Source organism: Neofelis nebulosa, chromosome 3 (assembly GCF_028018385.1).
Source record: "Neofelis nebulosa isolate mNeoNeb1 chromosome 3, mNeoNeb1.pri, whole genome shotgun sequence".
Classification (NCBI taxonomy): Eukaryota; Metazoa; Chordata; class Mammalia; order Carnivora; family Felidae; genus Neofelis; species Neofelis nebulosa.
The window spans coordinates 14,811,363-14,838,297 of NC_080784.1; the positions used below are offsets into that span (position 1 = coordinate 14,811,363).

The 26,935-nt window shown below is 49.3% G+C and overlaps 1 protein-coding gene across 2 annotated transcripts; it reads right to left on the minus strand.

The window, feature by feature from the left end:
* DCTD (dCMP deaminase) lies at positions 1-26,935 on the minus strand. Of its 2 annotated transcripts, XM_058719939.1 has the most exons (6): positions 26,794-26,934; positions 25,191-25,305; positions 24,671-24,806; positions 4,342-4,458; positions 2,959-3,055; positions 1-1,404 (listed from the first exon to the last, which is right to left on the minus strand). In XM_058719939.1, the coding sequence occupies exons 2-6, from the start codon at positions 25,296-25,298 to the stop codon at positions 1,326-1,328; spliced, it is 537 nt and encodes a 178-aa protein (XP_058575922.1). In that variant the 5' UTR covers positions 25,299-25,305; positions 26,794-26,934; the 3' UTR covers positions 1-1,325. The 2 variants fall into 2 exon arrangements, with proteins under 2 accessions (XP_058575922.1, XP_058575923.1); XM_058719940.1 differs by lacking the exon at positions 2,959-3,055 and having other exon boundaries at positions 26,794-26,935.

Genomic DNA, 26,935 nt, shown 5'->3' on the forward strand with positions numbered 1-26,935 from the left:
TGGATTTTAATAAGATTTTAATAATATTGGTAAGGAGCCAAGTTACAAAGACGTCCTGGAATACAGAGTACAAAACTTCAGAGACAAAACAAAAACTCATGAGAACACAAGAGCGCTTGAAAACGGTAATAATCTCCAGGATAAAGAACCCATTTTTCTCAACAAAGCTACCAAGTGTGTTTAATAAAATCTAAAGGAGCGTAAAGACAAGGCGCACAGCCACGCCCCCAAGGCCAGCCACGCCCCCAAGGCCAGCCACGCCCCCGAGTCTGGGAAGACACTGGGGAGGTGTGCTGCTGGAGGCTCCGCGGCCAGGAGCCAGGAGCACAGAGGAGCTCCCATTACCAGCAGATCTGGACTATAAACCGACTGGAGGCAGGCTGGATTTCCTCCCATCTCACTTACAGGGTGGGAATTCATTTATTCCCCGGTTGGAGAGCAGCCTTGGCCATGAACCGTGTTGGCACGTGGAGGCGCAGCGACTCTTCCCACACGATGGAGGAAGCTGGTGCGCGCACCACCTCGGTCCCCGCAACCCTGATGCCCCAGCAGGCGCGGACTCGGGGGCGAAGAGGGGAGACAGGCTGTCTCCTCCAGGAACAACTCATTGTTCAGAGAAGCTAATGTAAGAGTTCTGCGTGATGAGCACACTGAAATTAAGAACCAAGAACAGGGGTCCCCACCTCCCCCAAGAAGAATGTGCCATTACACTGTGGGCTGCAGGACAGCAGAAGCGGAGGAAGTGTCCCCGCTCAGGAGTGCTCATCATTTCTCAGGACAGATATGCTATCCTGCCTAGGGTTTTTGGGTAGGTGGAGGGGGTTTCAACTCCCTGAAGCAAATCTTCCTCATTAGCTACCCTCATGTGGGTCCTATTTTTGTCTTTTTTTTTTTTCCAAGGGCACTACATGTTCTGCTTCATTGGGGCCAGATGTTCAAGTCAGTGTGTCTGATCATCCTGCCAGGAACACGACAACAATTATTTATTTGTCCTTCCAGCACCTGTAGCAGCGAGGACCAGCTGTGAAATGCAGGGGAGCCACCAGCATCCTAAGCAAACCAGGACACGGAGTGGGAGGCCACTCCTGCCCTGTGCGACAGGCCATCTACAGGCTTCTTTACTTTAAACCCTAAATCAATAGTTTAAACAGATGCAGATTCCACGTGACAAGAGAGACAGGAAGATTTGAGGCTTTATATTCTTTAGATGTCTACTTTTGCTGTACTGACCATTAAAAAGTTATGTGTAACTTCAAGATGAAAGGCATTAGCAGCTTCTTAGGAGAGGATAATCCCAATCTTTTGGAGATTTAATGAGATGTAACTCACTGAAGCTTCTGGCTCGGTCTGCTGTTAATTGAATCAAAGTCAATGACAATCTTGCTGCACTTTGGTGTGAATTTCCTAAACATAAGAAACAAAATATATAGAGATATTATCCAGTGAGTAGTTTAAAGCAATTTGTTTACTTTGGCTTAACCTACATTTTCTGTGGGGAGGAAAAAATTTCCCGGGATTCACTTGGTATCTTCTCTCTATAGGAGCCAATTATAGTGCACCCTACTGAGAGGGACACGAACCAGAAAAGACTAAGACAAAAAAAGGAACACATGGGGTGGCTCGGTCTGTGTGTTCTCCAGCCAGCTGAGTTCATGAATTATCAGGGAGTCAAAGGATTTCTAACAAGTTAGCTGCACAACATGACACACGATCACTAGTTTTCCCACCAGATTTATCTTCCTTCCTAGGAAATTTCTGCAGCCAACCTGGAATCGCTCAAAAGCAAAAAAAAAAAAAAAAAAAAAAAAAAGAGCAAATTTTCCTTTGCCTCTTGTACACAGCAAAAAACCCAGCCAGCTTTAGTATGGAGTAATTTTTAAAGTCACATTTTAAAGATGCAGAAGTAAAATAAACCTGCTATATATTTTTACTCATTGATGTACCTTCTTAAAACAGTTAACAGGACAATATTTGCGGACTGACTGTATTCTTTTAAAAACCAGTAAACAGTGAATATCTAATTATCAATATTATGCAAACAATCTGCATGTAAAGTCTCATAAGGCAAAGCAACTCAAGAGATCTGTCACATCTAACCTCTATCCCTAGTGATGAACAGAAATATGTTACTAATTACAGCACCCCACTGCTGACCACAAATACTGCAAAGGAATTGCTTTGAGAGCTTTCAGTCTCAAACGAAGTTTCTTACCATGAATCGAAGGTGGTAGAACTTCCCTGCAAGTAAACATACCTCCCAATCTTTGCCTAGCAAAGATAAGCATAAAGGTCGAAATAACTTCAAATCTCCATTTAAAATGTTGTTGTAAAAAGCATTTTTACGTGGTGTTTCAACCTAGTGGGTTACTTGCATCCTAAATTTTCAATGCCGGAGTTGTTACATTTGCAAACTTTATAGAAGTTTAACGTTAATATGGTAAAACTTGTGGAGTTTAAATTTTCTCCCTACTAGAATAATTTTAGTCCAAACCCCAGAAAGCTACTAATATTTAAGGGCAAGATCATTCCTCAGATCATCTTTAGATACTTCTGTCACTGCTCTTAAAAATCTACCCCTAGGGGCGCCTGGGCGGCTCAGTCGGTTGGGCATCCGACTTCAGCTCAGGTCACGATCTCGCAGTCCGTGAGTTCGAGCCCCGCGTCGGGCTCTGGGCTGATGGCTCAGAGCCTGGAGCCTGCTTCCGATTCTGTGTCTCCCTCTCTCTCTGCCCCTCCCCCGTTCATGCTCTGTCTCTCTCTGTCTCAAAAATAAATAAACATTAAAAAAAAAAAAAAAATCTACCCCTAAAATAACGTTGAGATCCTTGGCCCATCACACGTAAAACGAGGCTTCCAAGTGTGGAAGTCAGGCATCACAAGTAGAAATGAAACATCAACGAGGTCAAATGTTTCTTCAGTAGGCCTTCGACGACCTTTACCCCAAGCCCTTCTGCTTACCTGAAGGCCACCCCAGCCATATCAAACAGGAGCCTCGCGGCTGTGGTCTCATCGCTATCGTGGTACTTATCAGATATGAAAATAACTTCTTTGATACCTTTGACACCGAAAGAAGCCCCATTAGTATATGCACAAATAGATACGGCAACAGAACACAGACATATACCGAGCCCTGTCGTGTCTATGATTAATCACCTTTTCCCAGTGTGCTTATACACAGTGTCCAGTTACTGAAATACGTTATCGGCCACTTTCCAATACGGCAGACGATGTTACCTTTAACCTGCCCTCCAGTCTTTATAGATTTTTTTTTTTTTTTAACACATGCAAAGTAAACACATGTCAGGTAGTCGAGCCTTGATCCGATTAACAAAGTTTCTTTACTGCGGGCAAATACTCTTTAGTCGCAAGACAACTTCTGTCAGCTCAAGAGGCTGATGCAGGGGAGTGGACATGTTGGCGAAAATCAGAGGCAAGTGCCATCATGGTTCCCAGAATGGTTCTGCAGACCAATTCCAGCCAGCTCCATGGACAGCAGATTTGTTTTCTTTTCCTGTCCCGCAGGGCAGGGCTAACGGGAGGGCACCTGATACAACCACCCCGCTCCTCCTCCAGCCCCTGAAGGGACCACAGGAAGCTGGGTACACGCTGGCGGAGGAAAACTCCACGACGTTCTTTAACAGAGGACGGCCTCTGAGTCTGATATCACCAGACCTCTTCTCCTCAGAGACCCCCGGGCTCATGATGAACAGCCCCTTTAAACCACACATCTGGCTAACACGGTAAGTCTTTAAATCTCAAGCTGAGAGCTTTATGGAGATAAAGTGTGGCTGAATCTTAGATGTGACAGTATGAAAAAGGTGAACTATTCAGAATACAATGGTGTAGATTTATGGTAACTGTAGCGTAAGGAAAACTTCAAGTAGTACCGTTCGAGTCTTATGACATTTATATGCGAAGATACGTTTAGGTCCTAAAACATCTACCATATATTAATACAAATTAAAATTGCATATGCAGCCTCCCAGCTGACCTTGCTTCTGACAGAAGTTCATTCCTCTCCCTCCCCCTAATCTATGCACAATATGTCAGAGAACAGTAAATTGACGGTAATTATATGCAACGCCGGTGTGGTTTTTTTAGCAGCTTGCAGTTCAAGTTGCAAACTAAATTAAAAACATGCTAAGAATCGCAGAGGATACAATTAGTCTTAGAAGACCTGGCACCGTTCAAAACCAAAACACAGGAAATACCTTGCAAAGTTGATAGTGCAATTACTTTCGATCCAAACAATAACAATTTAAGACCAAGCACTTTTGCAATGAGCCGCCGATGAGCGGGCAGCAATGCAAATGTGACAAATGGAACCGGCCCAGCTCCTACCTGCCTGGATGATGAGCTTAGCACATTCATTACAGGGAAACAAGGCAACGTACATAGTACAGCCTTTCACGTCGGCCGAGTTTTTGTTCATGATGGCATTCAGCTCGGCGTGGCACACTGCGGGTTCGAAAGAGAAAGAAAAGAAAAACAGCATAACTCACGAGGAACGTACCAACGCTGCCGAAGCATTCCACTCGCCCCGCTGAAGAAGACACATGGAACAGACTCGATTTTTAAAAAAGTGATTAGAAACGGAAAGTACTGAGAATACCAAATGAGGGCCGCGTGGTCTAACAGGTTGGCTTTTAGCAGTAAAACCGTTCAGGGGAGGCTGCAGCCCTGGGTCTGTAAGCACCTGGCGCGGCCAGGAGGGGCCAAGGTCAAGTATCTCCACCCACCCTACGCACGGCAACAGCTCATGGCTCCACAAGACCCTGGGGTATGGAACTGCACACATAAAACGGCTCATTTGTGCGTTGCTACTCACATGCAAGGATATTCGCGGTGGCCGTTACGAGGGCAGGGCGCGATTTTAAGAGCAAGAGAACCAGGAAGTGAAGCTGAGTATTTCTATCCCGCGGGATCTGCTTCCCCCCATGGATCTCGGCCCACATACACACAAGAAAAATGCCGGCAGACAACCGGCGGCTTTTCGTTTAGAAGGAAACATTCATCCACTTAATGAAACGTCAAGTTCTTGCCACACTGGCCCGTTCCGGCAGCGATCCCCAAACAGCGATCCCCACATGGGCCTGAGTTCAAGGGAGAAAGGAGCACCGCCTCTCCTCTCCCACACCTGGAAGCCCACCCATCTTCCCCAGCCGTTGGCCAGGTGCTCCCACCTCCTAAGCTTCAAGGTGCCCTCTCCTCAAGGGAGCACTACTCCCAGCCCTGATTCTGTTTAGAATCCCCTGCCCGCTCAGTGAGGTGGCCGCTTTGCACTCTTCTGTCGTTATTCAAGTTTCTGGGTGCATCGCTCAAACTGTATCATAATCTGCAAACTCGTCTGCACTTGTCTGGGGTGTGGCCTGCCTGGGATGTGGATTTCTAAGAGAATCGCCCGCATGATTCTCATGTGCAGACACGTTTCAGAAACACTGCGTTGCAGAATCCTCCGGTAACTCCAAGGGGACTTAACACACACTAAGCACACAAGCGGTAAAATAAATGTCTGTTGAACAAATTAACGACAATCTGGCCGTGGTCCAAATCATACAAAACTGCCAGAATTATAAATATGGGGGCCTCCAGGGGGACCCCCCACCTTCTCCAACCCACCAACCTTCTACATTTAACACCCTCTTCTGGGAGTACTGAAGCTTTAAATGAAGAGCAGCCTAAGCTCGTGGCTCTTGTCCATATTAGCTGTGACACACTCGGTCCCTGAATCGGTATTAATATGGCTCAGCCATATTAATTATTCTGGCTCAGCCAGGATAAAGCCCCTGGCCCACCTTCCGCCCCGGGGCCGCCCGCTTTTCAGGTACCGGTAGAATTGCGATGCCCGCCTGTGCCCCTGTCCTGGGGCCCTCTCAGGAAGCATTGGGAGGGCTCCTTTTAGTCTCTGAATGCCACGACTGAGGGGGTCTTGGTCATACGTGTGGAAATGAACAGTTGCCAGGCATTGTAAGAAATTCTAAAAAAATAAATAAATAAATAAACTGCGCTTAATCAGATCACAGCCCATTGGAGAATAATCCCCGCCGGCCACAGAGGGACCTGGGCCACCATCCCCGAGATGCCACGAGAGAGAAAAGAAAGGCTCCCAGGCTCAGTGGCTGTGAGGACACTGGCCTCAGAGAGGCCCCTTTTGGCCCCCATTTACATCCCTGGTGACGGGGTTGTTCCCAGGCTGGGATTAACAACGGCTCCCTGTAAAAAACAATTAGATGTAATTGTTTCTTTTATTTCCCCCTCGAGGGCAGAGACCAGTCTTCTAGGTTCTTTGCAACTCCCCCAGAGTCCAATGTGGTGCCATGAACATAATGGGTGTTAAATATTTATTGAGTGAATAAAGGAGGAAATGCAGATTCCAATTATTGACGGTGACATTGGGAAATGCAGGAAGTCCTCTTAAATTCAAATATCAAAACTATGCTTTCCCATCTAATAAATATTTTTTGATGGTGTTGGTATTAATATTCAGAACTACAGAGTTTCCGAGTCTGTTAGGAAACACTGTTCTATTGCTTTCGTTGGAATCTCTAAAAATGGTCACAGTCACTCCAACTGTCTTCCTCTAATTCATCTGAGGCAGTTTGGGGACAAAATTTAACATTGTGTCGTCTGGATTCATTAATGAAAATTACCATAGAAACAGGTTCTCGGGGGCGGCATCCGACATCCCCGTATAAAGGGTGGTCTACAGAAAGAATACACGGGGTCACAAACAGACTTCCTTTCTCTCAGCTACAAAATCTTGTTTGTTGGAGAGATGTGAGTTCTACTGGGCACTACGACACTCAGGAGGCCCTCCAAAAGGGACCATTCCAAGTCCCCAAACCCGCGGATCCAAAACTGGACGAGACGAACGCAAAGCTCCAGTGTTCCATCCACACTTGACTTCTCTCGCTCATCCCTGTGCCCCCTCAACTTCGGTCCTGACAAATGCCCCCTCCAGCCTTCCCCCCAGAACCCCTGGCCCGCCAAACCTATCAGATGAACACCAGTTCCCAGGCTGAGGAGGGAAACCCCAGCCCAACCCTGCCCGGTGATTTGCAAACTCCTCACGTCTGTCTGTCTGTCTGTCTGTCTGATCCTGAGGTCTGAGACGTTTCTGGCCTGGCACTGGCCTCTGAGGTCCGCGCTCCACACGACCTCTGCGGCTCTGACGCTTGGCCTCCCGTCCAAAAGCGCCCTGCGTTTCCCTGCAAGACTGACCCATCGACAAGGCACCATCTGGTCAGGCCTCGGGCCCCCACCGCGTCCTCACTGAGGAACGGGCAGACTCACGTGACTGTCCGTCGGATTCATTTACGGTAGGCCGGTCAGAGTGGGGTCTGAGAACTCCTTTCACCACCAAATGCCAGGTGACCCCCAAATCTGCCTCGGGCCACAAAGAGCAGGCTGGCCTGTGAAGGGCTGGCCCCAGGGCTCTGGCCAGCCTGACTGCAGGCTGAGAACCTTCCCTCTACTCTCCACCTCCCAGGCAGGGGTGGAGGAAGCGGGAGCTTTGCAGTCAGCACCAGGGTCAAGGCCCAGCTGCCCCTTGAAGCTGTGTGACCCTCACCGAGGCATGTGCGTGCCTTTGGCTGGCAGAAGGAAGCGACGCTGAGAAAGTGAACTGCCGAGGAACTAAATAAAAGCGAGTTTTGCAACACCAGGTAATCTAATTTTTAGCCGTTTGCTCGTGTCCAGTTTCCTCCTTCCATCCACTAGAACAGCTGGTTCTTCTCCAAGACAGGCTCTCGATGGCAAATCACGAGGCCCCGCTCCTGAGGCCCAACGGCCTCGTCCCCACGCCGCGTCTCTCCGTTACAACCGTGGCCTCGGTCTCCACTCTGACCGAGCCATCTTCTCAGCATTTTCCTTTCGATGAAACTGTCCTGTCTACAAGCGCTAGGCTAATTCATTTTTAAAATTATCATCTCTTGGGGTGGCTGGGTGGCTCAGTCGGTCAGGCATCCGACTGCGGCTCAGGTCATGATCTCGTGGTTTGTGAGTTCAAGACCCACATCGTGCTCTCTGCTATCAGCACAGAGCCCGCTTCGGATCCCCTGTTCCCCCCCTTCTCTGCCCTTCCCCTGCTCTCGTGTGCACTCTCTTTCAAAATAAATAATAACAAATAAAATAATCATCTCTTCACCCAGTAATGAACATAAGCTCGAGTTTTCACTAAGTCAATCCTTTTCAAACTGTAGGTCAAGAAATAAGTTTACTGAATTACAAACAGCTTTTTCATCCCTCTTTTTAGTGAAATGTTTGAAAGCAGAAGAGATCTGAATGTGTCCACATGACAGAGGTTAAGTGCTGTTCCCAAAAACTGTTTCAGGTGTGTGTGTGTGTGTGTGTGTGTGTGTGTGTGTGTGTGTATTTCAGGTGTGAGCTATGTGTGCTGGGTTGCCATGTAAAAAGTATGTAACTATGGAAACCTGTTGACCTCTGTAATATGTTAGTAACATTTACAATCATTGGCGGGGTGGGGGGGGGGGGGGAGGTGGGAGGAGGAAAGGCCCTGATTTATAGAATCTGCTGATTTCGGGGGTGTGAATACTCCCACGTGGCCAATTTCAAGCTCCCGACAGACAGACAGTTGGGAAGATAGAGCGCTCAGATGAGGTGGGGAAGAGCCAGCTCCCACATACGCCCCTGGACGGCCTTATCTTCACCAAAATGCAGTCTCCCTCCGGTTGCCATCTCCGGATGGGCCTGCTCGCCAGGCCCATGCTTACGGCCAGCTCTCTACTCGAAACCCTCTCGGGTGCGCACCAGGCCCTGTGGAGTCTCTTATGTTTCTGTAGGTCCTTTTCTTTCTCTTGTCTTTTGGGGCCTTTCCCAAGGTCCGGTCCTGCTCTTGGATTTTTTTTTCCTGTGGTCACTAAGAATCCATGCATTTGTAGATTCTCAGAGGGCGGATCTATCGGTAATACCCTAGGATCTGCATTTCCAACCCACCTTCTCTCGGGCCTTTGCCTCAGGTGTTCTGAGGCTTCTCCGTAACTCTTCTCACTATGATAAAACACTCCACAGATATCTGACAGCAATAAATGAAAGAATAAATCGATCTTTTCCCAGTGCCAGCATTTTTATTGTGTTGCCCGGGAATAACTACGTCAAGAGCTGCAGAGAGGTAAGAGCAAAAACCAACCAACCGGGAGAGGTTCTGTTCGTGACCTTGAGATGAACGTAGTTTTTATACTTATAGCAGGAATAGGACCAAGTATCCCAAACATACACAGGCCCTAGGAGGTATTATAGCTCAATTGTCCAAAAAAAAAAAAAAAAAAAAAAAAGGACAAATTTTCCAACTATCTACCTAGAATTACTCATCTCCGACTCAGTTATAAGCAGAAGAAATCTCCAAGTACATTTGATAAGCACAGAGGATGACACACAACCTTTCAATTATTCTCAACATTGTTGAAAAGGAAAAGAATCAACTGCTGGAAAATATCAGATTAATGCTTATAAAGTTCTTGATTGCCAGAAAGAGAACCTCTATTTCAGGTAATTATAAGACAATTCATATGCTGTGGTCTTTTTTTTTTTTTTCTTTTCTATTACTAACTGTCAGAATTCAGAACTGCATTAACCTTGGACCACTGAGAAGAGACTGTATAATTAGAAAACTGTATTTTTCAAATTCCCTCTTCCTAGGGCTTGATTAATCCTCACTGTCTCATGTAGGCGGTTCTCTAGAAGTTTGACAAATTAACAGGATATATTCCATCCTGGCTCGATGTGAGAGACTCACCATTTTATAGACTTGACTTTCATCTCATGTGAGACTAAGACAATATCTGTTTTAGATGGCAGTATTATTAAGGTTACTTAAATAAGTTTAAAAAAAAAACCCACAGGGGCGCCTGGGTGGCGCAGTCGGTTAAGCGTCCGACTTCAGCCAGGTCACGATCTCACGGTCCGTGAGTTCGAGCCCCGCGTCAGGCTCTGGGCCGATGGCTCGGAGCCTGGAGCCTGTTTCCGATTCTGTGTCTCCCTCTCTCTCTGCCCCTCCCCCGTTCATGCTCTGTCTCTCTCTGTCCCAAAAATAAATAAAAAATGTTAAAAAAAAAAAAAAAAAAAAAACCCACAAATAACACTAACCAAAGGCTAACTGCTGCACAAACAGTTTAGCAGCACTAGCGTGGCCCTGGCCTCAGCTGCTCTCCGTGGGCTACCAGGGTGTGAGGGGAAACGCTGGGCTGGACAGCGGTGGGAGTCGGGAAAACCAAGGTTCTCTTCCTGCTGAAGAAAGTCTCCAGGTTGGTTAAAACTCCTCGTTGTCAGTGGTCCAGGTTGAAGCAGATGACTTGGTCGGGCCTGAGGGGCACTCTGGCAAGGCTGACCTAGAACGTGGGCTCCAGTAGGGGCGGGTCGGAGGTTCACACCGGGAACACCTGCTGCCCCTCGGCAGGTCCCCGCGGTGCCTTCCGCTGACGCTCTCCAGCATGCCCTGCACGAGCCTCAGAAAGTCTCTGGGGAGCGGGGTGGGGGGCAGGTCCGCCTCCGCCCCGACTGGGAGGGCGCTCGGGCGAGGCGGCCACCCACACGACGAGCATGGGGCAGTTCGCTCACTGCCAGGACACAGGGTCAGGACTCAAGTGCCAAGACGCGTCTGCACGTGGCCTTCCAGGCTGAAAAGGTGGCAGGCTTCACCCTGCAATTAATAATTGACATAGGGGCACTGGGGCTGAGCGTCCGACCTTGGCTCAGGTCATGATCTTGCAGTTCGTGAGTTTGAGCCCCACATCGGGCTAGCTGCTGTCAACGCAGGGCCCGCTTCGGATCCTCTGTCCCCCGTTCTCTGCACCTCCCCGGCTAGCACGCTCTCAAAATTAAATGATAAACATCAAAAAAAAAAAAAAAATCATTGACATGAAATGGGGCACCCGAGTTCAAAGCTGACCTATGCGTTTTAAAAAATAACTCAATGTTAATTTTTACAAGATATTCCATTTCCATCCTGATGATGAAGCTGTCGTTATTTCTTGGGGCACCCAGGTGGCCCGGTCGGTTAAGCGTCCGACTTCGGTCATTTCACCGTTCGTGGGTTCGAGCCCCGCGTCGGGCTCTATGTGGACAGCTCGGAGCCTGGAGCCTGCTTCGGATTCTGTGTCTCCCTCTCTCTCTGCGCCTCCCCGACTCATGCTCTGTCTCTCTCTCAGGAATGAGTAAACATTAAAAAAAAATTTTTCTTGAAATCCTTTCTTGAAATGACGGTCTAAGTGTTTTTATTTCAGGGGTCCTATAGCTATCAGAGTCACTGAACCCCGGCACATCTCTCTGTCGGGGCTCAGGCGCCCTCTTCCCTGTGCTTGAAGCCCCACAGCTTTGAAAAGTCCACCGAGGGGTGTGGCATGTACACCCTCCTCTAACAGATCCATTTAGGGAACTGGGGCTTCTGGAGCTAAAATGGAATTTCAACTACTTATTTCTTAATTATTGAAAGATACCCTGACAGGGCCTCATACATCACTGCCAGCCTCCAAAGGACCCATCCTTCACATCAATAATTCAACAACAGAGTAGCCTCTACATTTAAGCACCCCCCCAACCCACCACCACCCCTACAATATCGCCCCCGAACGTTATCAAATGCTCACTATTACGGCTACCCCGAGATCCAAAGCGAGCATCCCGAGGATTTCGTGCCCAGGCAAGGTCAACTCTCTACCTTATCTCCCCTCCGTCAAGTTTCCACACCTGAAAAGTAGCGACCGGACTCAGTACGAGAGTGTCCGACGGACTGGGGGCAGAGGTGGGGTGAGAAAGAGGGAGAAGCGAGTTAGAAGCCAGTTCATCAGTGCCTGAAGCCAGCCCCAACCACCCAGGCCCACCCACCGCTGGCCCACAGCCTTCCATCTGCCACTTTCTGGCGAGTTCCGAAGCCCAGCTCGCTCTTCAGCCTCTCAGCCAGAACGCAGCCACCCCAGCCGACGGAGCCTCCCTTTGTACCGGGAGGAAACAGTTTTAAACTGAAGCCATGTGGTGTATGCGTGTCGCGATGAGTTCTGGTCGCGGGCAGGGCACCCACAGGGCAGGGCACCCGGCCCCGGCCCCGGCGGAGCTCAGGCCCGGCCTGGCGGGGGACACCCAAGACACATACCCGAGCGCCCAGCAAAAGGCTGCAGGCGCCAGGGAAGGCGCACCAAAGAGGTCAAGTGGTGGGAACGGCCGGGAAACGAGGGGTTAAACCTGCGGGCTGGTCGCTAGACGGGGAACTGAATCTGCGGGGAACGGTGCTTCCGTGGGGAAAAGTAGCTGGGTTACGAATGGCATTTCAGAACAGAGTGGGTCTAAACCCTGGGACTGGCCTACACGGGTGTTCCAGTCCCGGCGTCGCTCAAGGACAAACAGGAGGAACGGTGGCCTCCTCCCTGTCTCCCAGGGTTACAACAAGACCCACGTGAGGAGAGCGGCAGGGAAAAGCTTTGGGAACTAAAAAGAGCGCTGCAAGTGAAGCCATGTGCCCCAGAGGCAGAACTGGGCTTGTTTCCTGAGGACGGACGGCCTCAACCCTGGCTGGTCCCCAGTGATGAAGATGCGTGGGCGTCAGGTGCCCGGAGGAGGGTCTTCCGGAGCGGAGGTGACAGGTGATGGGTGACAGGTGACAGCCCGCGTGCCTCACCTGACCACGCCCCAGCTGTTCCACTCCGTGTGTTTAGACGCAAACACCACTGCCCCCTGCACCCCCCCTCCCCCGCCGCGCAGTGGAACGGGGCCTCACAACCTTCTGGCTTTGAGGGACACACGATTCGAGCAGAGAGACGTTCATTATTCCAGCGTGAAGTCTGAGGGTGGGAAAAGGGCAGGTAACAGCGACAACCGCGAGCCTGGAAAACGTCCTGAGTCTGTTCTGCTAGGCCCGTGCCCAGAGGAGGTCTCGGCCAGAGGAAAGGAATTCTGGCCAGGTCTGGGAAGACGGAAGTCAGTCACTCACTTAGAAGGCGGCCAAGTCCTCGGGCGTCCGGTGTCCCGGTCCTAGAGCCGTGTTCACACCCATCCCCGCCGGCACATGTCCTGGGGCTGGACCCGAGGCACCCGGTTCTTGGAGCCATCGGCAGAGGGCCGCCTCTGCCGTCCCCTTGCCTCCTCCCTGCACGTCCCCTCGGCCACTCCTCACACGCTGCCTCCCCCACCTGCTCGTTCTAGGTCCCTACACCTCTTGTGGAGCCTCAGCCTCCCGGCCTGTGAAATGGACAGCAAAAGACCCGGCATCACAAGGACGAACGTCCGTGAAGAGCACAGCACAGAACCTCTCCGTCCCCGGGCTGCTCAGCTCGGAGACGGAGAACGGACGTTCCTCCCTCCCGGTCTCTCCTACTCTGATCCTCATCCCCTGCCTCCGTCCTCGCTGCCTCTCGCCAAGGCTGCTGGCAGCGACTCATGGCACCCAGGGGAGCCACTTAGCCCCAATGGTAGTGCTTAGGGCTAAAGAGAGTTCTGACTGTGGTGTTTCCATTATTGACAATAAAGCCCCCAGAACTCTAATTACATCGCTTCCCCATGTGCTAAGGGCACACAATCGGGTCAGAGGGAGGAGGATGTGGAAATGCTGCAGTCCATCGATGGGTAAGCCAGGCCAGCTCCCTTCCTGCCGTTCACGCGAAATACACGTTTGAGGCCTGAAAGCTACTGAAGAAACATGAATAGGGACAGGACGCTAATCGCTGCTTGACAGCTTTGGGATGCAAATATGCGCCACCAAGATCCAAAGCCTCCCTCTTGCATTAATGGCTTTCCGAGGGTAAACTGGGACTGAGCAATGAGCACTGGAATAGGAGTCCGGATGTGTGTGTTCTCATTAATTCCAGCTCTACAAGGCCCGCCTCAGGCAACTCGCTGATGCTGTTTCGGCGTGCAGAAAATGGGGCTTGGCCGACCCGACTCAGGCTTCTGAGATGAGGCGCCAGCTGGAGACCCTGCCCTACTTTCCCTACTCTGCGCTCCGCACCGCATTCTTTTCCCTCTCCCCGCAGCGTCCAAGCTGGGACTGATCACACTGTCACCTGCCACCCACGGACCTCTGTGAGCTGCCCCGCTCGGTGTCCCTCTTCTATCGCTCATCAGTGTGCCCGCAATCTCTCTCTGCTGAACCAGCCCACGTCCGCGCTGCAAGAACTAACAAGACCCAGGCCCTCCCCTCGTAGAAACCCTTCTCTTGGCCCCATCTCCCATGCGGCTGCCACTCTAACGTCTTTTTTTTATGTTCTTATTTATTTATTGTGAGAGAGAGAGAGGCAAGGAGGGGCAGAGAGAGATGGAGAGAGAGAATCCTGCGCTGACAGAGCGGAGCCCGACACGGGGCTCGATCCCACGAACCGTGAGATCATGCCCTGAGCTGAAACCAAGAGTCGGATGCTTAACTGACCACTGAGCCACGCAGGCGTCCCAAACAGCCTGCTTTCTTAACAACCATCCCAACCCCCTCTCCATACAGGGTCCTGCTTTCCTCGCCTGCTTTTCTTCCTTCAACGGGCTGTCACCTCCCATCCCCACCACTCCGTCAGCACTGCTCTCTCCAATAAGACCTGTGTGTCGCTGACCCCCGAGGACGTTTGTCAGTCTTCAAGGCACAGCTCCCTCCTCCTTAGCGGGGGGGCTCCGAGCGATCCCTGCGAGCAGGCTCCTTCCCCCCCTCCTCCACCCACCCTCGTAGTGTTGCAGTTCTGAGACCAGCCCCGGGTCCTGCCTCTGCACATGCTCCCTACGTGCGCTCGCGCATTTCCATGGCACAGTGTCACCCGAATGCCACACACGCCCACACTGACGTCTCAGACCGAGACCTCTGTCCCCACTCACACCCCCCAACTGACACTTCTACTGGGAGGTCTCACAGACACCTCAAACTTCAGGGACCAAAGCTTCCCCCAAACCTAGGCACTCAGGCTAGGACTGCCCGGGGGAGTCAGACTCCCTCTCTGAGCCCCGTGTCACCCAGCCCTCTCGATGCTGCCTCCATTCCTCTCCGTCTCCTATCCCCCGGACCACCCACAGGTCCCCCCCACAACAGCTTCATCTTGTAAGTCCAAACTCCTTACCTCCGCCCCCTGCCGGCCCCCAACCTCGCCTCTGTACTCCGTGTGGCCCAAATTCTTTCCCTCCCACAGAAAGTTCCAAGCGCCCTCCTGCCCTCTCGCAGCGAATGTCCTTCCCAGCCCCAAACACTGACCAGCCAACCCTGACCTCCGGGAACCCATCGAATCCTTCAGCTCTCAGCCTAAAGGTCACTTCCTCAGAAAGGAATAAACAACAGCATCTGTTTATTTCATTAACGTCTACCTCCATCACTGTCAATCTGCCAAGTCCTTGAAAACAGACCTGGTAACGTTTTTATTTGCTAGCGCGGGGTGCTGGCATGGAATGTGCAGAGAGGATGCCGGGCCACGGGTCAACGTCCTCCGAAAAATGTATTGTGATATAAAATATAGTCGTGACTTTTGGGCGCCTGGGTGGCTCGGTCGACTGAGCGTCCAACTTCGCCTCAGGTTCATGATCTCACGGTTTGTGGGTTCGAGCCCCACATGGAGCTCGCTGCTGTCAGCACAGATCCTCTGTCCGCCTCTCTTTCTGCCCCTTCCCTGCTCGTGCACTCTCTATCAAAAATAGATGTTTAGAAAAATAAATAAAACATAGTCATGATTTTTAAGATGGAAACAAGTGACTTGAGAACTCCCCCGTCACCAACAGACAACTCAAACCAATAGAAGAATGGATGATTCCTTAGCATTTATTTCAGTTCCTAGAAAGTTGTAACTCGCTCGCATAAGGAAGAAGGACAGTGAGAGATTCTTCTTCCCTTTTCCACCTAAACCCAAAATTAATGGCATTCTGAACAAAGTCTTTTAATTGCAGAATTAAAAAATTCATGCTCAGTTATCATATTCAATATTTTAAATTTACTGTGGCATCTATCATTTGGTAGAAGCACAGAGACAAAATTCACACCTCCGCTAAGTGGCCGGGACGACCCTCCAGAGCGCGAGCTGAGGGGAGAGTGTGTGCGCCCTCCCGTCTCCACTGCCTCGCTCTCACCAAGACTCTGCATTTATCACGGGATTTCCCGATGCCAGGCAAGCACCCACGTTTCAGTAAACGTGGTCGCACAGACTCACAGAAGGACTTCTGAAGTCCTTCCCTTCCATCTGGTCTAAGACTAACCTCTTCTCTCATACAGTTCTGTACCTGCCTCCTCTCCTCATCTATTTTCCTGCACTTCGATGTGGGGTCCTTTTCTTCACTGCTTATCTTCCAACCTTTCTTCATCCAATGTCTTTGAATCTCCAGGTTTGTGGGATAACCTATACTCTTCGACTGCCCCCTCCTGCTTGTGTGTCCTGTCTTGTCCCATGTCGATTCATCTTAGGACTGGAGCAGATTTCCAATCGCTGGAGGGAGAGAGTGAATAAAGCCTGTTTCTCTCCTTATTAATTTGTCCCCACACATGATGTATACTCTCTGCATGTCACGGCCACCAGCAGTGTTTTACAAATCTGCAGGTTTCCCCCAGTATGGCTTCAGAACCCCCTGGGACCCCGTGAGCAGAGAAACGGCACTCCAATCCAATGTGATCCAAGCTGTATTGTTGAATTTTTCCTTAGAATTCTAGCACTGAAGGGGTCCTCAGTGATCATTTGTTTCATAAAGATACTGAGAAATAAACAGCAAGTAATATAGTAACATCCCCACAATCACTGGGTATAAACATACCACACCTAGAACCTAAGTTCCAGAAGCCCTGTCCAGGATCCTTCCCCTTGAATCTGACAACTGCTGCTTTAAGCACTGTGGGGACTTTCTCAGCTAACATGTATATTAAAGACAAATATAATTGGGGCGCCTGGGTGGCTCAGTCGGTTAAGCATCCAACTTCAGCTCAGGTCATGATCTCACCATTCATGGGTTTGAGCCCCGCGTCGGGCTCTGTGCTGGCAGCTCGGAGCCTGGAGCCTGCTTCGGATTCTGTGCCTCCCTCTCTCTCTGCCCCTCCTCCGCTGTCTCTCTCTCTCAAAAATAAACATTAAAAAAAAATTGTAAAGACATATATAATCTCATCTAAATATAAAACAAAAGTCCTATGAAGTAAATGTAAAAAGCGATACGAATATCCGCAAAAAATCTCTAGGAACCAGGTTTCACTGCATATTTCCAGGACAAACAATATACACATATTCCATTTTGTTTTTTTTTTTTTTTGTTTTTGTTTTTTTTTTTTTATTAAAAAGTTTTTTTTTAACCTTTACTTACTTTCTTTGCACAGGCAATGGATGGGAGAGAGTCAGACACGGAATCCGAAACAGGCCCCGACCAACGGGCACGGAGCCTGACGTGGGGCTCGAACTCGCAGGTCGCGAGACTTCGACCTGAGATGCAGTCAGACGCTTAACCAACTGAGCCACCCAGGCGCCCCTACACATATTCCATTTTGGTACCAGTATCAACAGGGTGTAGGAAAGAGAGATTCTTGATGAAAAAAATTCAAAATAAAATAAAACCTTAGTAATTCAGACCGATTTCAGAGAAGATCAGCCCAAATCAGCAAAACAGATAAAGAACAGATCAAGAGAATAAAAACTAAGGCAGCTCATCATTGTCAGGTCCCCCCTGGAACCCCACTGCGTGGTGGCCCAAAGTTCTAGACAAAGACTTATCGGAATTAAAAAATTTGAAAAAGTTATATTTATCACGAGGAATAACGGCGGGGGGGCGGGGGGGCGCCTGGGTGGCTCAGTCGGTTGAGCATCTGACGTCAGCCTGTAGTTTCTGAGTCTGAGTCCCGCATCCGGCTCTGTGCTGACAGCTCAGAGCCTGCAGCCTGCTTCAGATTCTGTGTCTCCCTCTCTCTCGGCTCCCCCCACCCCGCCATTCGTGCTCGTTGCTCTCTCAAAAATAAATAAACATTAAAAGAAAATTAAAAACAACAAAAACCAGGAATATCCACTTGCACTCAATTAATGTGCTCACATACGTAAAAATCTAAAACAGACTGAAGGTGGCCCTGAAATTTTATTGGTACTATTAAATTTCCCAACAAACCGTTTATTTTGAGAGACGGTACAAAGATCAAACTTCAGCCCACTTCCCGTTCGTTAACTTGGAAATCACTACCCTTGGATTATTTAAGGTTTGAATACAAATTTCCATGAGGTAAACTGGTTCTTTGTGAAACGAAAGACAAATGCCGTGTATTTTTATGAGAAGGTTGGATGCCCAGAGATGAGCATTTTAGCTTTTCTTGCATATGCTTCTCAGGACTTAACCTGTTCCTATCTATACATGCTTTGTAGATATTCCTAGTGAAATAGTAATCTCTAGCTCTTCAAAAACAATTCGTCCTGAATCTATAGATTAAAACACGCAGATAAATGGGCTCCCGGCTGGCTCAGTTGGTGGAGCACACAACTCGATCTAGGGGTCGTGAGCGGGAGCCCCACATTGGGCGTAGAGATTACTTTAAAAAAAAAATACATAGATAAAAATCTAATAAACTAACCCCCCAAAATCATGATGTATCCTTAAGACCATTTATAAACAGCTACACCTGAACGTGAAATATGCTTCCATCAAGCTGATTAATTTCCAGGGGAGCCTCCGACATAGGCAGTTATATTTCTACGATTTGTCTCAAGCATCACACAATGAAACCTGAGTTGGCCCCTTGATTCATAAAAATAATCTACTTTATTTCTTTCTGGGGTACAGTCGCTCAAAGGTTTCCAGTTGACTATTCGTTATTTGCTACAAAAGGTCCTCCCGGGGCCCACGGTCAGGGCCACGGCTGCGAAAAGGCCGAGCAGGGGAGGGGCGGTGGAAAGCCGCGACGTGAAATTAGAATTCTGTAGGAAAGGAAACAGCAACTCATCAAACCCACGGATCTGCCTAACAAAACCGGAGGGCGTTCAATTTCAGCCGGCTGAAGGAACAAATTTGATCTTAATTACGAAGAAGCTCTTACAAGTTTTGAGGAAGTCACAGCTTAAGAAGGATCAGCCGCCTAACTTCTTGATAAATTAGTTTCTCAGGACTAACCTTTTGGATGCCGAAGAAATACATCACACGCGTGGCAGTCAGGAAAATGTCAGTGTTCAAGGGGGTAAGGTAAATGGCTAAGTAATCACTGAAATGACATCTCTGCATGCTTAACAATATGCTAAGTCTGAAAAGTAAAGACTAAATTTAAATATAAAATTTAAAGAAGCTCCACCATGCAATGGCAAAACCGATCAAAGTTGCCATGCTGAACAATGCCTTTAATTAACTCCTCCCCAGCACGATATCCTCTTCCGAGTTTTCCTACGGAAATATGAATGGACCCTGGAAGGAGCCCCACGTCTCCATTTCTGCCTGATGCATCTCGACTGTGGCCACCGCCCACTCTGGGCACATCGGAACCATGGTCGCCTCCATGATGAGCAAGTGGGATGCGGCAGAGAGAGCGATTCTGGCTTCTCGATCGATTGGGACAGAAGAGGCGGCCAGGCAGAGAGGCAATCTTACCCGCACATCCCTTACCAACAGGAAACGACCTAACAGTAAAACACAGGCGAGCTGGATGAGCACTGGAACTACTATTGAAAATGGGAAGCCTGGTTTTTCTTTGAACTGTTTATTTATTTATTTTGAGAGAGAGGAACCCCAGAGGGAGCAAGCGGGGAAGGGGCGGAGAGAGAGAGAGAGACAGAGAATCCCAAGTAGGCTCTGCACCGTCAGCACAGAGCCCGATGTGGGGCTCAATCTCACGAACCATGAAAGCACGACCTGAGCCGAGACCAGGAGTCGACACTCAACCAACTGAGCCACCCGGGCGCCCCCCAAACGGGAAGTTTTTAACAACGGCTCTCAAGGATGAAAGATGTTGATTCCACTCCAACTCTCTGGTCTGTAAACTGTCGTCAAAATCCACTATGAAATCCCAAGGAAAGTGTGCTATCTGCATTACCATGGGTCATTTTACCTCCATTTTATAAAATTAGTATTTTGATCAAACGTGCTTGGTTCTAATGAATTTCACAAAGAGAAAGGAACTAAAAATGTCAGCTGAATACTTCATCCTAGGTTTAGCAACCACCCCCTCCTAAAAATAAAAATCTTCCAAAGCTTTTTTATATGGTTAAATTAGATAAATCTGCTGCTTCCCGGTTTTTTTAATTGTCACTCGTGCGAAAAGGTGTCACTTTTCACGCCGACTTCTTCCTGCCGCTTAATGTTACTGACATCATACTACCTTTTGGATTTTTCAGGAAAAGAATGAGATAAAAGCAGTTTCCGTGGCAGGGGGAATCTTCATTTTCCATATTAACACTACATTATAATCAAATAGTTTCGTGACGTTTTGATCCTGAGGCTGGAAGAACAAAAACGCCCCTTAAAAATGCCTCTCCGGAGACACAGCCCGGAAAATGCTCCGTCCTTCTCTGTTACAAGCATTCTGCGCTTCCCTCCTTCCACAAAGGGTCAATCAAGACTAACGGCTTCTAAACTTCCAGAATTAATAAGGACAATTAAGTTGTATACGTTCTTGGTCAACCCAAGCTCCCCTTCGGAGAAATGTTAAAGCAAACCATGTACCTTCTGCCTCATGCTAAGCGCAGGCCACCACCACCTGAGCTCCTGACCTCCATGGAGTTACTCGCCTAAGCCTCCGTGCACTCAAGTGCATAGTGAAAAGGAGAGAACGGGTGATCCACTGTGTTCTGACCGAAGCAACATTTCAGAAGAGCTGAATTCCTGGGCCCCACAGAAGAGACAGCTGGGTAGCAAAGAGCATTGACCTCAGGATGTCTCCCTGTCTGTGTGGCATTACAGAGGTGATTTACATTTCTGGGCCTTTCTTTTCCGATCCACACAAGACATTAGGCTTAGACTCTGTGGGCACAGGCGTCCGAAGCACTCCCCAGCTTCTGCAACGGGTCCAAGTATGTTCCACAGACAGCAGAAACATCACATGTAGCACACACATACGCTTTTTCCAAACGCACACAAATGCTGTTTAATAAAGTACAGAGTAAGGCAAAGCGTTACTGGTATCGAGTAGCTTTTGTTATCCGTGGATTTTCTTACCCAAAAGATGTTAATGATCTCACTTATGTGTGGAATCCTAAAAAAAAAAAAAAAAAAAAAAAAAAAAAAAAAGCTCACCGATGCAGAGAACAGATTGGTGGTTGCCAAAGGTAGGAATGGATGAAACAGGTGAAGGGGGCGTGGTCAAAAGGTACAAACTTCCAAATATAAAATAAGTAAGCCCTGGAGAATGTAATGTATAGCATGGTGACTACAGTAACAGTGTGCTTCATATTTGAAGGTTGCTAGAAAGATCTTAAAAGTTCTCATCGCACACACAAATTTTTTGTAACGACGTAAGGCGATGGATGTTAACTGGACTTATTGTGGGAATTGCTCAGCCGTGCACACAATTATCAACAAATCATTGTATCGTGCACCTGCACTCTACTATAACGTTATGCGTCAAATATGCCTCGGTAACAAAGAAAGATAAGGATAGTTTAACTAGCATTATACAGGGGTCCTGGAAGTTCTGTTGACATGTAAAAGAGGGTCCTCATATATTGAAAAGAATTAGGAAATCACTGGTCTAGAACTCTGGATGATCTCTAAAGCTCCTTTACAGGGATTAGCACATAATCTATCTTTCTCAGAGAGCAGGTCAGCCACTATTAATAGTGGTGAGGAAAGAAAGGGTTAAGCCGACTAATTCCAGACATTGTCACTTAATTTTAAAATTAATTGAAGTCTTAAAACGGAAGGAAAAAAAAGGAACTTGTGTTTTGGTCAATTATCACCAAACGTTTCTGTTACATCCAAGGCTATCCAAACATGTATTTCTCTGAGGCCTGAAACCTCTTGAAAAAAAAACAAGTCTGAGCATACAGTTCATAGCCAGCCATCACTATTTAGACTTAAAGCCCATCTTTCCGTGTATTATGATGGTAGTAACACTAAATGCCTTTTAAAAACCATTTAATACCTTCTACGACTTTTATGGTACATCAAATTACAAGCCTACTCTTGTGAAAGGAAATTGTCTACATCCTCGCATAACCACGTGTCAAAGAATAATTGAGAAACAAGGGCAAAGAGCTTTGAAAACCTAGAGGTATCATATGGATAGTAAAAAAAAAATAATGCAGACAGACAGGCGATCTCCGCCCTGAAATTCAGCAACTATTCAATAAAAATTACAAAAAAAATATCAGTGAAGTTGGACAAATCCCTATGTAGATTTTTTTTTTCATTCCTTCTAGAAAGGAGCTCTGAAAGGTACTGTCTCCAAGTTAGACAAAAGGCAGCGAGCATCTAAGAACAAATACAATCGGCTACTTGAGAGGTTTCTGACCACTGGGAAGTGAGGGGCTGCAAACATAGGCAAAGCTTTGGGCTTCTGGGTCACTGCCACAAATCTGCCGGTCACAGGGACTCAAGAAGGCACAGGTCCTGAGAGAAAGCAGCTGCTCAGGAACCAAGCAGGACCCGCCTACCCCTACGCCTACCCACCTTTCTACAAGCCACCTCCCTGCAACAGACTGACACCTAAGAATTCCCCCATTCTGGGGCGCCTGGGTGGCTCAGTCGGTTAAGCGTCCGACTTCGGCTCAGGTCATGATCTCGCGGTCCGTGGGTTCGAGCCCTGCATCGGGCTCTGTGCTGACCGCTCAGAGCCTGGAGCCTGCTTCGGATTCTGTGTCTCCCTCTCTCTCTGACCCTCCCCCGTTCATGCTCTGTCTCTCTGTTTCTCAAAAATAAATAAACGTTAAAAAAAAAAAAATTTAAAAAAGAATTCCCCCATCCGGCAGGAGGACCGAGGCTTCACTGTGTGGACCGGGTGACATAGTCACTGTGCTTGTCATGTTTCAGCACAGACCTTGAACACAGACCTTTTTCACTTTTGCAGTTTTTTTAAATGTTTTTGTTTATTCATTTTTTTGAGAATGAGAGACAGAGTGTGAGCGGGGAAGGGGCAGAGAGAGACGGAGACACAGCATCCAAAGCAGCTCCAGGCTCCGAGGTGTCAGCACAGAACCCGACGCGGGGCTCGAACCCACAGACTGTGAGATCATGACCTGAGCCGAAGTCAGACGCTTAACCGACTGAGCCACCCCAGCGCCCCACAGTTTTGCGGTTTTTACGTGGGACGTTGAACTGTACTCTGAAAAATTACCGTCACGTGTTACCTACAAACAGCTGATCACTTCCCTTCTCTCTTACCCTCGAAAGCTTACAGAACCAAAATCAGAATAACAAAAAGTGTCTCAAATACGTTAGCACATTTATCTTTTCACTAGAGCTCCACTCAGCTACAGAACTAAGGCTGAGAAAACAGGTTTACTACCTTCCTGGGTCCGGGACCCTCCTCTCCTCCAGGGCTGGAGTGAGAAGGACAGACTGACTATAAATCCCCCGAATCACTCAACTGTGTTTCATTCCTGGAAAACCCTGACTGCTTTGCAGCCCCCCACCCCCACCCTACCCTCATTCCTCTGTCCCTTCCCCACCTCCAGTCACATTCTTTCTTTTTCTTTGGAAAACAGAACAGTTGCCCTGAAGCAATTTAAAAAGAAACTCAGGGGGCTTATTTAACGTTGATTAAGGTCCAGGAATATTCGTAAAAATATATAAATGAGGCTAATGTAGACTTAGAATTCTTCATGAGAAAACCCCAGAGGACAGCCTACTATGGACAAATCAACAAAGCAGAAAGGTCTTACATTATTCCTTGACGCGGGTTTCCTACAGGCACAAGCTTTCCCATTTGAATGGCCTGAGTCTACTTTCCTCCCAACCGAGGTGGTGGGTTCCCTTCCAGACATAAACACAGGTCCTCATATTACGAAAAATCAGCAACCAGCGTTCGCAGCCCGATTCGCCTCTCTTACAGCATTGGTTGTCCGGGGAATGAAAGGAAAAGCAAGTGAGGCTGTGGCCTGTTCCCGCCCCCCCTCCCCCCCCCAGTCTCGAAAGTGGTTCTCCTTGGGGCTCAGATATGCAACAAATTACAAGAAGCACCCTTCCCTAATTGAAAGATGAAAACCAGAGCTGGCCAGGCCGTGTGGTTCCACGCGTCTGGCTTGTGGTCCACCCTGGGAATACAAAGCCCCCAGAACAGGACGAAGAGACGGCATCATCCATTTCCTGATGCCCCGCTCACAGTCATTTCCTACTTCCCAGAGACGAGCTTGAGATTTCCTCCACAGGCAGAGGGGCTGAACGAAGCCTGCTTCTCCTCAGAGCAAAGCCTTCACCAGACCTTGGTTAGGTGGCTTTGCTTCCAAGCAGCCAAGAAAGCATGGGCAGGGCCAGCGTGCACATCCCTCAGCTACCTCTCCCGGGGGCTGTGGCCCTCTGCAGAAGCCCACCATCCACGCTCGGGTGTCGCCCAGCCTGGCGGGCTGCCAGCGAAACATACCAGGCCGGCCACAGACAACAGATCCCCGGACCTCAGGGCCAGGCCGTGTACAGACCACTAACAGGCCCCCATTCACTGACTCTTTGGAACGTAAGGGTCGGGGGCAGGAAACGGAGGTGGTTCAACAGGATTCTTCTTCTGTCCAGCTGCTGATGACTGAAAAGAGATGATACTTTCTGACCAACTATCTTAGCTGAGCACCACCAAGGCTATGGCACCAAACAGAAGGAAACACAAGGCAGGCCTTACCGTAAGGGTACTTGGTATCCAGCTTTCTCTCTGCCGTCCTTCTCCAAGGCAACACGTCATCGCTGCACCCATTTGGCATTCCATTATACCCGATGCCGACAATCTTGTTCTCTGCGTTCACGATGCAGGCTCCAACCTACAGGGAAACGTGTCCAAACACTGGTCAAGTGGCCCGTCGGCCCCTGGACGGGCAGTAAATGAAACCACAAGCTTGCAGAGCTCCAAAGCGAGCATGCGGCTTCCGGCAGTGTGGTAAGAACTCTCTCTACCTCCTTGCTCACTTTCCCTGGCAGCTCCCATAAGCCCAAGGAAGCACCCCCTAACCCAGGGCGGGCACAAGAGGCGGTGAATGATGGAATGTGAAACACGAACGCACACAGGGAGGCAGCACAGAAGACAGACTTCCTCTGCCTTTCAGGCGACAGGCATCCGTGGAGTCTTTTCCTTTCATAATGTGTTCGATTTGTAGGGATCTCTGTGCCTGTGAGGGTCCAAACATTCTCCCAGAACACTCACTTACCTGCGAATTTGGATCTTTGCTTCTCTGTGCCGATAAGAAGGCCACTGCCATGAAATACTCAGGCCATTCCAGGTAGTCATCACGTTTCCTGCAGGGAGCTTCACTCATGCTGGGTCTACACGGAAAACAACAGTTGAGAAAAGCATTTTGGCAAATCTGCTTTCCAGTTCAACGCAACCACATTTAAACTTTGGGCCTGCAAAGTTAGACAATTTCAGTTACAATCAGAAATCACGGATCATGGGACCGCAGACAGTGTCGGGCCTTAAGAAAAAAATAAATTAGGTTACTGTTTCGGATGTTTGGATTCCCGCCTAGTTTCACATTCCCAAATATTACACCTAGTCACTGCTTTCTCATAGGATTGTTTTCCACTTAGTACAAACGCCTGCCCCACAACTTGTTCTCTCTCCCTGATGAAACAGAGCCAGCACAAGAGAATGGGAGGGAGAAAGGAGAACATTGATTGATCACCTAATATATTTCAAACACTGTGAAAGTCAGACACATCATCTTACTCACGCCTCATTCTAGCAAAGGTAGTAACATCCCATGTTACAGACATGCAAGAGAACTTATCCTAAATCACATAGGATTATTATCCATGCCTGTCAAATCCCACGGGAGCTGTCCCAGCTCTGATATTAACCGGATTAATTCGTCCCTTTTCTTTCCCCTTGTTTTCCCCAGCTGAAACAGAAGTTATCAACCCTGAGTACCGAATCAAATGAGGAGAAACTGACAAGTGTCGAGCCCTATGACTAAGGCAAAGTTTTAGTAACAGGGGCTCTACTCAATCCGGGCCAGGCACAAGCTGTTCTCCAACAGGCCTCCAACAGGGGGCCTAAAACTTCCAGTAAGGGGTGGGGTGCTTTCAAGGGAGACCAAACAGGGCAAGGAAGGAGGGCAACTCAAGAACTGAGAAAGAAGTCTTGAGCAAGCCTAGGCGTCTGGGCTGAAGGAAGCCGGGAATTTCCCTGTATCTGGGCGGGGCGGCGCGGCAGTGCCTAAGACTGGGAACCATGATTATCCCGATGATGTTGCCCAAATCCCGAGAAGGCTGTAAACCCTCTCGACACCGAGCGACGCTGGACCGCGCCGGTTTACCGCCGGCCTTAAGGGTCAGCATCCATAATCGCTGCAGGGTGGGTACCAGATCGGTGCCAGCCTAACAGGAGGTGGGAGGGGCAGCAGAGGCGAGGGACGGGAACGTAGTAGCCCCGAGCGCTTGCCCCGGGTCGGCTGTGACGCTCACTGGAGCCCCGGAACCCAGCTGCGGAAACACGAGGGACGCCACTCCAGGGCCGGGAGGAACTCCCGCTCCCCCGCGCACCACCACTCCCAGATTCCGTTCCCGGACGGAAAGCAGGCGCCCCCCACCCCCTCGCCATGTGGGCGCAGGAAGTGACTGCCAGTCTCGGCCTCCCAGTACCACCCTCCCTCGGTTTCCTGGAAGGAGAAAGCTGTCGAGCCCTCCCGGCCCGCACCCGCATGAGGTTCGCCCGGGAGCCGGGATAACCTCAGGGCTCCCCGCCCCGAGCCCCGGCCGCGAGTCCCCCACCCCCGCGCCCAGGCCGCGCCGCGTGGCGCGCAGGCCGCGTACTCGCAGGGCTGCCCCCGCCGGTCCTCCGCTCCGGGTCCGCGAACGCAGGCCACCACCGCTGCCGCCGCCGCCGCCACCGCCCAGCCGCGCGCCCCGGGAAAGGAAGTCGGGAGAAGAGGCGGGGCCGCCGCGGGGCCGGAAG